Source organism: Astyanax mexicanus, chromosome 11 (genome assembly GCF_023375975.1).
Source record: "Astyanax mexicanus isolate ESR-SI-001 chromosome 11, AstMex3_surface, whole genome shotgun sequence".
Classification (NCBI taxonomy): Eukaryota; Metazoa; Chordata; class Actinopteri; order Characiformes; family Acestrorhamphidae; genus Astyanax; species Astyanax mexicanus.
Window position 1 is genome coordinate 43,508,088 of NC_064418.1, and position 14,939 is coordinate 43,523,026.

At 38.2% G+C, this 14,939-nt stretch overlaps 3 protein-coding genes across 4 annotated transcripts in view; 2 read left to right on the forward strand and 1 right to left on the reverse strand.

Annotated features, from left to right (window-relative positions):
* The first annotated feature begins 1,933 nt into the window (after nt 1-1,933).
* asnsd1 (asparagine synthetase domain containing 1) lies at nt 1,934-6,073 on the forward strand. The gene is made up of 4 exons (XM_007253241.4): nt 1,934-2,009; nt 2,594-4,101; nt 4,412-4,593; nt 5,627-6,073. Exons 2-4 carry the CDS (start codon nt 2,671-2,673, stop codon nt 5,871-5,873), a joined length of 1,860 nt encoding a protein of 619 aa, XP_007253303.3. The 5' UTR covers nt 1,934-2,009; nt 2,594-2,670; the 3' UTR covers nt 5,874-6,073.
* Nucleotides 5,876-10,547, reverse strand: zgc:136439 (uncharacterized protein LOC678627 homolog). The gene is made up of 8 exons (XM_007253240.4): nt 10,151-10,547; nt 9,109-9,198; nt 8,696-8,775; nt 8,019-8,134; nt 7,220-7,317; nt 7,047-7,115; nt 6,469-6,527; nt 5,876-6,165 (listed from the first exon to the last, which is right to left on the reverse strand). Exons 1-8 carry the CDS (start codon nt 10,340-10,342, stop codon nt 6,045-6,047), a joined length of 825 nt encoding a protein of 274 aa, XP_007253302.3. The 5' UTR covers nt 10,343-10,547; the 3' UTR covers nt 5,876-6,044.
* A 2,102-nt stretch (nt 10,548-12,649) lies between these two features.
* Nucleotides 12,650-14,939, forward strand: part of ankar (ankyrin and armadillo repeat containing) — a 28,185-nt gene continuing 25,895 nt past the window's right edge. The window contains exon 1 of one of the 2 annotated variants that reach the window (XR_007441150.1): nt 12,650-13,438. Coding sequence is in view for 1 of the 2 variants with exons in the window: in XM_022680082.2 (XP_022535803.2) it covers nt 12,823-13,438 (616 nt within the window). In the remaining variant the exon portion in view is untranslated. The remainder of the gene's footprint in view (nt 13,439-14,939) is intronic. The other variant, XM_022680082.2, reaches the window with a different exon arrangement.

The following is a 14,939-nucleotide window of genomic DNA, read 5'->3' on the forward strand; positions in this document are numbered from 1 at the left end:
TTAAAAAGTGTTTGTCCACCACATTAATCCCCTAATATAAACCTGATCAACTTGGGCTGGACCTTCACAGTGTGAAGGAAAAGCAGCAACTATTGTACAGCACCTCCAGGAACTCCTTCAAGACGCTGAGGAAACTATTCCAGGTGACTCTCCCTCATGAAGACACTGAAGATCACTGCAGATCTGTCCTCAGAGATACATGTGGTACTTAGAAGAAACTAAAGTATAAAACATATTCTGGCTTGTTTAAAACGTTTTGTTTACTAAATAATTCAGCATGTGTTCCTGTATAGCTTTAATCTAGTCTCTATAATTAAATTTACAATGTAAAAAAAATCATAAGAAAACATACTGAATGAGAAGATGTGCGTCCAAAAATGATAACTGGAGCTGTATATTAAATAAATAAGAGCATTTGGTGCATTTAAACTTAACTGAAATTGGGTGGATTAACACAACTGGGAAGTATGCTAAAAGTCTTGAGTATGAGAAAATGTAGTTTCGGGGTGAAAGGTGAGTTATGGAGATGTTTATAGTCTCTCTCTCTCTGAGTGCTGCTGTTATCTAACCCTCCCATCTGTCTGTCTCTCACTGCAGTACCGCCGCCGGCCTCCAGGCGCCGCTGTACACACCGCGCGCGCCGCCTGCACAGATCATGTAAACACGTGCACGTCAGCACTCCGCGCCGGGTCTGAGAGCGGGGAGCATGCGGCTAAGCGCTAATGCTGCTGTTTATTAAACATTTAATGAACGTTTCTGCTTAAAATGTCCATCAGGAGCAGCGAGCAGCCCGAGGACCCAGCACAGGAGGAGCGCCCGACCAGAGAGGAGCTCAACACCAAGGTGGGGTAACCAGACCACGGTGCTTCAGATCATTCAGCCTAGCTAACTAAATAGTGTCGTTCCAGAGTTTGTAGCCTGGCATAGCTTAGCTAACTAACTAACTAATCAACAAGTGTCCAGAGTGTGTAGCCTAGCCTAGCCTAGCTTAGCTTAGCTTAGCTTAGCTTAGCTAATTAACTAACTAACTAACTAACTAACTAACTAACTAACTAACTAACCAATCACTGTCCAGAGTGTGTAGCCTAGCCTAGCTAACTAACTAACCAGTGTCCAGAGTGTGTAGTCTAGCTTAGCTAACTAAGTATCTAAATAGTGTCCAGAAGGTGTAGCTTAGCCTAGCTAGCGTTAGCTAACTAACTAACTAACTTGTGTCCAGAGTGTGTAGTCTAGGCAAATGACATAACTAAATATCCCTTTATAAAGTTTCAGGGTTTATTTATCACTTGCTCAACAAGTCAACTCAATGATAACTTTTACGTAGATGATAAATTACCCCAGAAATAGTTATAGTAAACCTTAATATTGAAATTTTAAATAATTATCATTTATTAGCATATTAACTAATACATTTATATGGAGGTGTGAGAAACAAAATGCCCACGACTTATAAAAGTGTGGGAATGAGAACCTAATGCGTGGGAACGGGATAAGGCATGGGCATTTTTTTAATACATGATGTCACCTTAGGGGCTCCATACATTTACATAAAAAAAATTAATGAAACCTCTGTTTTTAAACAAATTCACTATTCTGGCTATTCTGGACTAGTGCAGTTAGATCATTTTTTAGAGTACTGAACTTTTAATTCCTACGAATGTTCAGACATTTAAATTGAAATACAATGTTTATAAAAAAAAAAATCACCAGTATATCGGCGTATGTTTTGAACTTCTGATTTCACTTTGCAGATTAAGGAGCAGAAGGTTTTAGTTGATGAGCTGTCGAATCTGAAGAAAAACAGGGTAAGAAAACCTGCATAAGTGGAATACATTATATGTACTGCAACTGTAACATGTAATGTAATGTTGGCTTCTTTTAAGCACCAAGTAAACATATGTTCTCTGGAACAACATTTTTTTTTTTTTTACAGAAAGTCTACCTTCAGCAGCCCAACAGCAACATATTCTTCCTGTCTGACAAAGGAGAGACCTTGAGCTCCTGTAAAAGTAAGATTTTCATCCTTTTACAGCTGTATGTAGAGATAGCATCACATTTTCATTTGAAATACCAAAACATACATCAAAACTCTGTGTATACACAAAAAAAAGTGTATACATACTTGTATACACCGAAAACCGCATTTACACACAGTGTTATATAGGGCTGAGAATCGCAGAGCATCTCACAATACAATTTTATCACGATATGTTGCTCGTGATAAAAATGATGTCATGATATTGTGATTCTTTGTTACTTGATGTATCACAATACAATCCTCTACGCTGATTAGCGCCACCTCATAGAGGAATGAAGCACTAACTTTAGTAAATTAAATTGGCGGGCGAGTCTTAAGGTGTTTAAATCGTCTGAGTTTCAATAAAATAAAAATAAATAAAATTTGATCCTATGTATACGATACAATACAATACAATACGTTGACATTGATGCATTGTCCCACCCCTAGTGTAATATATGTGTGTACTTACACTAATGTTGCATACATAAATGAAGTAGTAACAGTTGATTGCAGTACAGTATATAGCACACAGAATGGAACATAATGCCAAGTTTCATTTTTCCTTTTCCACAGAAGAACTGGACAAAATGAAGAAGGATTATCAAGATATGTAAACCTTTAAAAAAAAAAAGAGCTGTATTCCAGCCAGAATGTGTGGGATCTGCTGTGTGGTGAACCTGAGTGCGTCCTCTCAATGTGTACTTCAGAAACATGTGCGTGAAAAGCTCCAAAACAGAGGACCCCACTCTAGCCGTGATATTACAGAAACAGCTTCACGATACAGCTGCCTTTTTTCTAGCCATGTGCTTCATATGAGGGGAGTGTTGACTCCCCAGCCTCTACAAGATGATGATGGTAATACTCTCCTCTGGAACGGTGAGGTGTTTGGTGGGTTACCAGTGGGAGCTGAGGAAAACGACACTAAAGTTGTTATACAGCATCTGTCTCTTTGTAAAAACCCTTCAGACTTATTATCTGTCCTCTCTCAAGTTAAGGGACCCTGGTCCTTTATTTATTACAGTAAAGTTAATCAATGTATCTGGTTTGGAAGGGATTTCTTTGGGAGGAGGAGCCTGCTGTGGAGCTGTGGGTCTGAGGAGGGCTCATTTACACTGACCTCAGTGTCTTCTCGCTTGCCAGATTCTGATTCGTCCAAGTGGCTTGAAGTACCAGCAGTTGGTGTTTACAGGTTGGACTTGAAAAGCTGTTCACAGGGTGGGAAGTTGAAACTTGAGCTCTATCCATGGGTTTATCTTGGAGATGAGCCTTCAAATGACTTCAGCTCTGAAGGTCTTCCCAGTTCTGTCTCATTGGTTATGAATAATGCTGGACTCCAGCTCAATTTTCCTGTTAATCCAATGAATACATCCATACAAGCAGTTGATTCTAATGATGAACCTAATCACACATTTTCTCTGACATCCTCTGATGACCTAAAAGAGTTTCTTCTAAAAAGCACAAAAAAACAAGAACTTGTGAGGAGCCTTATAGATGTCCTTAGTGAGGCCGTCCGCAGAAGAGTCCAGTCACTGCCCTATACTGATAATGTTAGTCCAACTGAAACACCAAAGTCAGATGAAGCACAAGTTGCTATACTCTTCTCTGGTGGAATCGATTCGATGATTCTGGCTGTTCTCGCTGATCGCCACATCCCTCCTGACAAACCAATCGACCTTCTCAATGTTGCTTTTAAGCTTCAGGAGCGTAAAATGAATCAGGGATCCAAAAAGAAACAACACAAGAACAAGAACAACGGCGAGCATGTCAATGTCAGTGTGAATGACATCACATCATCAGATCAGCGCACCTCAAACTGCTTCGACGTTCCAGACAGAATCACGGGTCGAGCTGGTCTACAAGAGCTTAAAAAGATCAGTCCTTCACGAAAATGGAACTTTGTTGAGATTAACGTCACTCAGGAGGAGCTGAAGGAAATGCGGGAGAAGCGTATCTGCCACTTGGTGCATCCTTTAGACACTGTCCTGGATGACAGCATTGGATGTGCTGTGTGGTTTGCAGCTAGAGGAACTGGAATCGTATCAGAGGGAGCAGAAGAGAAGGATCACACTTCAAATGCAAAGGTAGCTGCTGTTAATTTTTCCATAACATGTTAAAAGTAAAACCCTGTTGATGTCGCACAAAAACCTTGTATTGTCAGAATGACAACTGTACAAAAAACAAATCCTAATTTTCACATAAAAAATAAGTGAAAAAAAAAAGTCTTATTGGAGCATGTTTATTAGTTATTTAAATGTGAATTTGTGACACAAAAAGGAACAGTTCGGATTAGGGATGCATGCAGGCTTGAAAAACATTAGCAAGACATTGCAATAATTATTTTTCTGCTATGTGTATTGCAATTTTAAAAATACAAGAATTTTCATATGGCAGGTGGTTCTGACTGGAATTGGAGCAGATGAGCAGTTGGCTGGCTATTCCAGACACAGAGTACGGTTTAAGAACTCAGGTCTTGAAGGCCTGGTCAAAGAGCTGGCCATGGAGCTGGGCAGGATATCTTCCAGGAATCTCGGGCGTGATGACCGCATCATTGGAGATCATGGAAAAGAGGCCAGGTAAATCTGACAGCAGTGATTTTGTTTTTAAATTATGGTTTTAAATTATTATTCTTTACAATACCCTGCATATTTCCCATAAAATATATTATAGACCAAAATATTTTTGCAAAACAGTCCAATAAAAGATCTCTGGCACGAGTTATAGTATATGTAACCATGTCGTGCAATAATTTAGTGTGATGTAATTTCCGAAGCAATAAACATCTGGTTCAGATCACACTGGTTCAGACTGCACTGTGGACAAGTTTCACTTGGCAAGTTTCACAGCAAACCACTCTTAATGCCTTCACTTGTATTCTAACCATTTTGTGAAAAATGTGTGGAATTCCTCTTAAAAAAAGAGGTATTACACACATATATATATGTGTAATATGTGTGTGATTATCATACACAGTAATATCATTATAATTTTGGAACAAAACATAAATCAGTAACATGATATTTTGTCTTGAAAGTGGTCTGTGTGCATTTGTTTTGAAGCTTAAATGCTATTTTTGTTTAACTGTTTGTTTGCATAAATATGTTGCATGTTTTCACACTATAAGGCTCAGTAAATAAAATTATGTATTAATTCTACCAGTCAGGTATTAAGGAGCAGTAAAGCCATTCCGCTAAAGTACAGCATTATAAAGGAGTTTCAGTGAAATTTCTCCAGCTCCAAGGCTGGAGCATTATTAGCATTAGCTGCTAAATGAAACATGGCGACACCCCTGTTCCTTACTAGTGTCGCTTAATGCTCCTCATAATCCTGTGCACCTTTCGTATAAAAATATCAAAGTGTGATAGTGTGCTTTATAATCCGGTGTGCATTATGTACTAAATATAATACAAAGTGTTGGGGTCGATTTTTTTTTTTTTACATTACATAATCTTTCACCTTTTTGTTTTGTCTTATTGCCAAGAATATTCTTTTTGCAGAAATATCCTTATCTCCCACCCCAAACTCAAAATAATCTGAAGTGTAGAACATAATCATTAATATTTCTGTGCTTCTGAAATGTCATAAGCGTGTATTTTGTGTGTCTCTCAGATTTCCGTATCTGGATGAGGACGTGGTGAGCTTCCTGAACAGTCTGCCGGTGTGGGAGAAGGCAGATCTGTCTCTGCCCCGGGGAATCGGGGAGAAGCTGCTGCTGAGACTGGCCGCTGTAGAGCTAGGGCTGGGCCCCTCTGCTGTTCTGCCCAAGAGAGCCATGCAGTTCGGCTCCAGAATCGCCAAGTTGGAGAACAACCATGAAAAGGCATCAGATAAATGCAACAGACTGGTCACCAGTTAGCGCAGGCTTTCAAAAATCATGTTTATTACACAAAAACTCAATCTGTACATGTTTATAAAAAAATATTTTCCCCCTAAAGCTGCTTGTCATCAGTGAATTTGGGTTCCATTGTTCTCCATTCAGTTCTTCATTTACAGGAAGTTTTTAATCTGTTTCTGATTGTAATGAAATCTATAATAAATAAATGTCTGGATTTTTAAGTTGTTCCTTGAAGTATTTGTCACATTCTATGTAAGATGGAAGATTTCCCACGTCAAAACGTCCAGATATCCTGTAGACGTGCACAGGCCTCCTGAAAAACAAATACAGGTGGATTAATGCCAGGATGTGACTACTACTACAAAAAGTATATTAAAGTTTTATTTAGAACTTTTTTCATTTGGTATATAGTTTCATACCTTTATTAGAAACAAAAATGTATTAACTTAAGCAAACTCGGGATCTTGATAAGTGTAACAAAATATGTACCGAAAATAAAGTGCAACATATTTATAATAAATAACCTACTCTAACATGAACCATATTCATAGAAACTAATGTGATTAAGCACCTCATATTGGATATGTTGGTAGGTTCAAGAAACGTTAAAATATACCTTGGTATAAGCCATGACAGAAAGGTTCCTGGTGCGTCCCTTTCTTCAATTGGCCCAGCCTGTGAGAAAAGAGTTGATTTGTTTGCAGCAAAGTAATTAAGTAAACAGCATTCAAGCAAAGATCTTCCACTGAATCAGCTTAAAAGGAACGAGCACTAGAACAAGAACTTCAATCTTCCAGGAACTGAAATGTTTTTTTTGCCCTTGAAATATGCAGCACAAGGCTTTTAGTTTATTGCAAGGTATCTGCAGATGCTTAAAAAGTTTGATTAACTAAAATAAAAAGGATGTGATTTCTTAAAATGTTTTAAATGCAATTTTATTAATATTTAATTTCCAAATTTTATAAACAAGTTATAACCTTTAATCTATGTTTATTTGAAATTTTGATATTGTTACATTCACGTTTTACGTCTACAAGTGGAATTACAAAGTCTTTTAAATCTTACTTTTAATTTACACTTATCTGCAGATGCCCTGTATTAGCAAAGTAACTGTCAGTAGTTGTAGTTAGCACAGGCTTTATATAATGCTGTTTGAGTAAAGGGCGGTTATAACAAATGCTAAGACTCCATTACCTCTTTCTCCTTCAGGAACGTGTCCAGCAGTGGAAGTGTTGATTTTGAAAACAAGTAGAAACAAGGACACTGAAGAAACGGACACAACTGAATTAGCACATCTAAACTATTAATTTCGCCATGCACTATCAAAGATAAGTGGAGAAGAGACTGATGTGGGGATGTGAACTTACAGCACTGCGGGAGTTTGTCTCAGTTGGGAGAGGTTTCTCTCTCATACGCTGCACTCTGAGATCTGGATCCACTTCCAGGATGCCGTACTTTGATGTTTCTGAGGATGTAAATGATAAGAACGTTTTATTTGTCAGTTTGCACTAAATTAACTAAATTAATATTTGAACATAATGCACAGTCCTATCAGTATATATTATGACCACCTCCTTTTTCTGCAACCATTATTTTTTTTTCAGCTCCACTGAGTATTTAGAAGCACTCTGTTGTTCTATAATTACAGACTATAGTCCTGTATATGTTTCTCGGCATACTTTATTATTCTCCATTTATCCTGTTCTTCAATGATCAGGACCCCACAGGACCAACCACCACAGCCCAGCTATTAATTTGGGTGTTTGGTCATTATTCTCAGTACTGCAGTGACACTGATTGGCATGGTGGTGGTCTGTGAGGTATTAGTATGTGTTGTGCAGGTATGCATAGATCAGACAGTGCAGCTGGAGTTTTTAAACACTGTGTTTAATCACTCCCTGTCCTCCACTCTATTACACACTAGCTAGCTGCCAAACCCTGTCCCACAGTAACACTAAGGTGTTTAAAAACTGCTGCAGCAGCACTGCTGTAGAAGAAATGTCATGTAATTATTCAGGAAAAACCTGAAGCTTAGTGTTTCAAACAAACCAGAAATATTAGAGTACAGTGTTCTGCATCAGTAGACTTTTCAGAAAAGTAACAGTGCCAATCAAAATGTTCCCTGAAAAGGCTAAACATTTGATGGGCAGTGTACACCATGCTCACCCTCATCCTTGCACTGATATGACAACACCAAGTTGCTTTCTTTATCCTTCCTCTGCAACTCAGCGAAGCGCTCTGTGAACGCCCTCAGACTGAAGTCCTCTTTAAACAGCGTGTCACTGGAGAAGAACACAGAGATGTTAGTTGTATTAAAAAAGTGGGGAAACTAATTACATTTACTTAAATACAAGTACAAGTTGTTTTCAGGGATTTATACTTTCATATGTATTTTTTATGAAATACATCAGTTCAATTGTCTGTCCATTTATGCCTAATTTTGAGATAAAATTATTTTTTTCCCCTATTTAGTTTAGGAAAGTACAAATTGTGTTTTCATCCATTTTTCCAGTACAATTTTCTTTTTATTTCTGCCGTTTACAATTTGAATTCTGGGAAAAAATAGAAAATTAATCTTTAATGGATTTTCAGATTTTTCCATCTTTTAATGCTGCATTATATATGCTGCATTATGCATATATATGTGTGTGTAATATTATTTTTTGGTGGCCTGTCCAGGGTGTATACTGCCTTCAGCCTGATGCTCCAAATCCACCTAGTTTTGGGCTTTAGGTGTTTTAATGCAACTTCACTTCAATCATGTCACAGAATTACTTTTACTAATATATGTGTTTAGATTGCACTAAATGAAAGCTTTACTGAGAAGACTCTAAAGAACATACCCTCCAATCACCATGACATCATCATCCAATCCAATGTGCTTCACTGCCAGCTGAAGGCAAGCAACAGCACCGAGACGTTCCTGCAGAAAAATAAGGACAAGGACACTTTATCAGAAACACCTGTACACCTACATATTAACATGATTATTTGTTTAAGTGTGGCATTTCTGTTGGTCCCAGAAGGGCTGTTAAGTGATGTGCAGAAATAATGGAGGACATGGGCCCTTAAAAGAAGTGACCTTCACAATTTAACGGATTTTTCTCTAACACACCACCCTTAACTCAGGTAGGGTTTGTTAGTTAGCTGATGGGTAAAGTGTGTTGGGTGAGCTGGGTAAACACTAAAATGTGCAGAGCATGGGGTCCCTCGTAAGCAAGGCCTCCGCACTGCATTAAAGCTCCAGATTCTGTACCTCATTCTTCCTTGTTCCATCATTAAGTGTTTTCACATTGGGGAATTCCTGAGCCCACTTCTGGAAAGCTTCATGGTACAGGTCATTGGTCTGAGGATTAAAGAGGTCATTGTATTAAAGCAGTGGTTAAGGAGAAACTACATAAAACCATACCAGATTACATGTTCATGTGGGGCCTCAATATAGGGCTGGGTGATATTAATAAAAACAAATAATAAATATATGAGCGATTTAGAATTGTTTTGTTTAGTTTTTTTTTTGTTTTTTGTTTTTTAAGTGGAGATGTGCCATAAATTGTTGTCTCTTTTACATTTATGTTCAATGGAGTCAACAATAAAACAATAAAATCTTTTTTTCAGGTATAGCAAGCAACCCCCTTTAACTTTACAAGTGATGTTTATACATAAAAATATTGAGTTTACAAAAGTTGTACGAAAAAAGCACTCAAAAAATGCACAATGTAATGCTTTTATGTTGTGTTTTAATATAGCTGAATTACAACTGAAATACAGCTCTGGACCACTTAAGTTTCTGAATCAGTTTCTCTGATTTTGCTTTGTATAGGTATATATCTGACTAAAATGAACATGGTTATTTTATTCTATAAACTAAGAAAAATATTTCTCCCAAATTCCAAATAGAAATATTGTCATTTAGAGCATTTATTTGAAGAAAATGAGAAATGGCTGAAATAACAAAAAAGTGCTTTCAGACCTCAAATAATGCAAAGAAAACAAGTTTATATTCATCAAGTTTTAAGAGTTCAGAAATTAATATTTGATGGAATAACCCTGGTGTTTAATTACAGTTTTCATGCATGTTCTTGGCATGATCTCCTCCACCAGTCTTACACACTGCTTTTGGATAACTTTATGCCACTCCTGGTGAACAAATTCAAGAAGCTTGGTTTGATGGCTTGCAATCATCCATCTTCCTCTTGATTATATTGCAGAGGTTTTCAATTTGGTAAAATCTCTTTGGTAAAAACTAATAATTTTTAAGTGGTAAGTGATGGTAAGACAGAGATGAAGCAGCAACTCACAACCACACAGACTGAATGAACACCTGCGGTGTGGGACAGAGCCCTGAGCCAGTGGGACAGCAGGGCGCAGCGGCCTATGGGCAGCAGGGGCTTGGCGATGCCCCCCAGGTGCTGAAACTCTCCAGTCTGGTCCATCTGGATGTCCCTCTGCAGCCGAGTCCCATATCCAGCTGCTAGGATTACTGCTTTCATGCTAGCTAAAGAAGCTAAAGCGCCAGCTTTTCTCTCTTACTCACGATATAAGACGCTCCCCGCTTTATGAGCGCGTCTCTCGAGCCGACAATATTCTAACCTGGGCTGTAAAATCAGTACAATTTGTAGATTTAGTGTACAACTCATGCAGATCACCGGTTTGTGATGCACTTTGGCCAAAGTTTGACGTCCTTTACACGCGTCACGGCGTAAAACGCGTCCCATTCAGTTACGTTCACCCTACACCCTACACCCTCGATCCCTAATGCCTTCACCCTAAACCCTTGATCCCCAATACAAACTCCGTGTTTTAAACCCTAGTCTTTTTAAAACACATTCAAACATATTTAAACACATGAGTTTTCACGTTAATAACATATTTGACTGATTAAGGATAAATATAAAATTATTTATAAACAATATAAATATTTATATTGCCTAATATAAGCCTAATATATTCATTTTAAAAACTGGACGTACTTACGTCACATGTACAGCCTCTAAAAGAGGATCTGGGTCACACTCACGCCACTATTTGGTTTTCTGCGCTACAAGTCAACACTCTCTATGCTTTTTAGACTCTTTGGCTCATTTTCCGTGCTACAACTGAACACTGTTGCCGCTTTTAGACTCTTTGGTCTGTTTTCTGCGCTACAACTGAGCACTCTCGTCGCTTTTAGACTCTTTGGCCCGTTTTCAGCGCTACAACTGAACACTCTCTCCGCTTTTAGACTCTTTGGCCCGTTTTCAGCGCTACAACTGAGCACTCTCGCCGCTTTTAGACTCTTTGGCTTGTGTTCCGCGCTACAACTGAACACTCTCTCCGCTTTTAGACTCTTTGGCCGTTTTCCGCGCTACAACTGAACACTCTCTCCGCTTTTAGACTCTTTGGCCTGTTTTCAGCGCTACAACTGAACACTCTCTCCGCTTTTAGACTCTTTGGCTTGTGTTCCGCGCTACAACTGAACACTCTCGCCGCTTTTAGACTCTTTGGTCTGTTTTCTGTGCTACAACTGAACACTCTCGCCGCTTTTAGACTCTTTGGTCTGTTTTCTGTGCTACAATTGAGCACTCTCGCTGCTTTTAGTCCGTTTTCTGTTTTTCTTAAAAAAAAATATGCTTAATTGCGGGCCAACTTTCATTTTATTTCTAAAGTATCTTGCGGGCCACTCCAAACAAGGAAACGGCCCAAATATAGTTTGGTCACTGAGTATTTTGGTTTGCTTAACAATTTTTAAGTTACTACATGATTCTTTGTATGTTATATCTATGTATATTCTGGTTGACTTCAATATTAGAGGAAAAATATTACATTTTGTATATTACTATTATGAGATTTTATGTACTGCTATCTTTGCCATTTCTGCACATTACTACTGCAATTCTGCAATCCATCATGTGCTGGAAAGGTCAAAACGGCTTGGTTATGCTGGTTGTTATTGACATCCATCATGATCAAGCTTGGCTACTGACCAGCTAAACCATCAAACATAAATAAAAATAGACCCTGACCTTATCAAGAACCAAGCTTAACCAGCTTGACAAGCTTGACCTGCTTGAGCTGTAAGTTTTTCTATTGTTTTTAATTGATTTCTATTGTTCATTTTTAATCCTATCCACTACATCTTTAATCCTTTCCACAACATCTTTAACCCTTTATGGCATATTATTGCCCTCAGGCAACATTTTTTTTGGTATTACACAATACCTTATTTATTTTTTACATATGTATTTGTTTATTTTTTTATAATAATGTTACAAAGCATATATACACCAATTACAATGAGACGTACAAGTGGGTAATAAAAAGAAGCAGTAATTATATTTGGCTTATGGTTTATATTCTTATATATATTATATATACTATATTTTCTCGTTGTAAACTTGTTGCTAAAACAGTATTTTTCAGATCAGGTACAACACTCCTGTATGTTTTGGTGAATTATTGCTCTAAAACATCTGATTTAAAGAACATAGAAAATTTCTATTAAAAATTGATATTCAAAATATAAATATATGTTTTATTTTATTTTATTTTATTTTATTTATCCACAGGGTAACAAGGGTCTCAAGCTTTCAAAAATGATATTTGTCTTCCCAAAAATGTAATTAATGCCATATAGTGTTAAGAATCTGAAGACACTTTTACATATTATATTTTTCATTGGATGTGTTATTCAAAGCTGATAAACGGCCCCTACCTGTATTAAGTTTGATGAAACAGTGAACCCTAGTGGCGTCTCTCAAAAACGCAGCCGCCCAATCAGCAAAGCGCGTCCTTGGTTACCAGGTGCAACAGCGTTCAAATCACGCCTCCTTATTTAACTTGTTTAACGACCTTTTTGAAGATATTAAGCTATTTATTATGGGTTTTATAGATATGGGCACCACGAACTGTAGAACTAACTAAAATACATATATATACTTTATTTTGACTACTTTACATTAGAGGATAACCTTCTGCATTCCATTACAAACCCATGGAGAGCCAACAGTTTAATTCCCATCCATCAGTCAGATCTACAGCTCAGCCTGGACCAGGGAAGATCACCAAAAACCTGGCTGCTCTGACTGCTCAGAGGAACGCCAGCACCTTCTTTGAGAAATATGACTGTAGGGAAATCCAGGAGCTCCTCAGTCTGACTACACACAGCTGGTTACTGGGAGCTGAAGACTTTGCTGTACCAGTAGACGTGCCCCCTGGCATCATCAAGCAAATGAAGAACTTCCCGCACACCAATGCCATCATCCTCGTGCCCTGTGACTCGAGTGTGCCACTCGATTACCAGGTTGTTCACCAGATTGTGAGGGAGCTGACAGTGGGAATATACTGCTTCAATCAGGTGCCAAGCATCAGCCTTGAACCCAACTTTGACCAGAGCACCTCCTGCCAGCTGTCACCTGCTTACTATGATACCAAAGTAGGGCAGATTTTGGTGAATATAGATTATACGATGAAGTCTCTCTGGCATGGGGCGTACATCCCAAAAGAAAAGCGCATCCATTTCACTGAACTGTGGAGGTCCAGCATGGGTGTGGACTCCAATGGATTTCCTCATACCAGAAAAGATATTCTAGCTGAGTTTCTGACAGCAGGTAAGGATAGTAGTAACCAGATTTTAAAATCTCAAATTCAAATAATTTAATTCACATGTTTATTATTACAGCCTATGCCTTATTAATGCTGAAAAATCAGCAGAAGGGCTCCAGACTGACATCGTCCCACTGTCCTGAGACTGATAAAACCAGTTATACTGTAAAGCTAACAGGTTTTTTTAAGGAGATCAGCATGCTCGTTAAAATATAACTGAGAGTTTTTCTATTGCTTATCATATAACATTTTAAACATTTTAAATCCTTAATAAAACTACTATTGAAACCATTGATTTTCATGTTTTTACCTTTAGTAAACCTGTAAACTGAATGGGTTAGAGAATTAAAACACTAGTAAGTTACTATTGTTTTATCATAGGCATGTTTTTTTAACTGCTTTAACTCTGAAACCATTTATAACCCACTTTTTACATTCTCTATGTATTAAAATATTGTATTATAATTTTAATTTACTGTATGTCTATAGGACTGAATGAATGTCTTTTTATTGTTAATAAGAACCATTGTGCCATATTAAAATGTGAGAAAAAAAATCTGCAATAAAAAAATATAAATGTAAAAAAATAAAAAAAATAATTCTCTAGCAGCACAGGCTCCAGAGAAACACTGTGTAACAATAAATTTTTGTGCATTATACAGTTTTCTTTCATTTGTAGTGGGGTTTTTGCCTTGTCTGCACTGGTTAATTTGAATAATTCTTGGGTACGTGGTTAAATAGCACATATATATATATATATATATATATATATATATATATATATATATATATATATATATATATATATATATATATATATATTATATATATATATATATATATACCTTTTGAGAACAACAGAAGTATGGCGTCACATCAATGTCAAAAGTCGAGGGTGCAAAGATACTAGGTTAAAAAAAATTAACCAGCATGTTTTAACATTTTGCATGTGTAAATTTCCCTCACGCGCTCGAGTTTTGAAAGGGGTGGTTTTGACAGATTGGGGGCGGAGTCAGGGTCACCTCCCTCAGCGAACGCTATTGGCTGATATCTCCAGGGTTTGTGACGGACCGCCTACCTCCATGAAAGATAGACGGCAGGAGAGTTAGCTAACTGGCTATGCTAACCTCCAAACAACCCGCTCTCCGGCGCGTCGGAGTTTAGTTCCTGGAGCGACCCGCTCTGTCTGCCCGGGCTCTCACCTGCTGTTCGCTCAGAGAGCCGGTTGCTCTAGGCGCTAACTCAGACAGACAGAGGCAGAGAGAGCCGGCGAGCGATCGCTCCAGGCGAGAGACGGCAGACAGAGCGGGTCGCTCCGGGCAGTAAACCCGTGCAGACAGCGCAGGGTTGTTTGGAGGTTAGCATAGCCAGCTAGCTAACTCTCCTGCCTGTCCTTCTTTCCCCGCCCTCCGGCTCGTGGAGGAAGGCGGTCCGTCACGAACCCTAAAGAAGCCAACTACTACTGACTGCAGCCTGCAGGAGGGCGGAGTTGGACGTCCAGTGCGT

Coding starts and splice junctions, on each gene's coding strand:
- asnsd1 (XM_007253241.4), top strand. CDS start 2,671: ATGTGTGGGATCTGCTGTGTGGTGAACCTGAGTGCGTCCTCTCAATGT. Junction 4,102..4,411: donor ATCACACTTCAAATGCAAAG/GTAGCTGCTGTT, acceptor TTCATATGGCAG/GTGGTTCTGACTGGAATTGG. Junction 4,594..5,626: donor GATCATGGAAAAGAGGCCAG/GTAAATCTGACA, acceptor TGTGTCTCTCAG/ATTTCCGTATCTGGATGAGG.
- zgc:136439 (XM_007253240.4), bottom strand. CDS start 10,342: ATGAAAGCAGTAATCCTAGCAGCTGGATATGGGACTCGGCTGCAGAGG. Junction 7,318..8,018: donor ATATCAGTGCAAGGATGAGG/GTGAGCATGGTG, acceptor TTACATCCTCAG/AAACATCAAAGTACGGCATC. Junction 6,166..6,468: donor CTGTCATGGCTTATACCAAG/GTATATTTTAAC, acceptor TTTGTTTTTCAG/GAGGCCTGTGCACGTCTACA.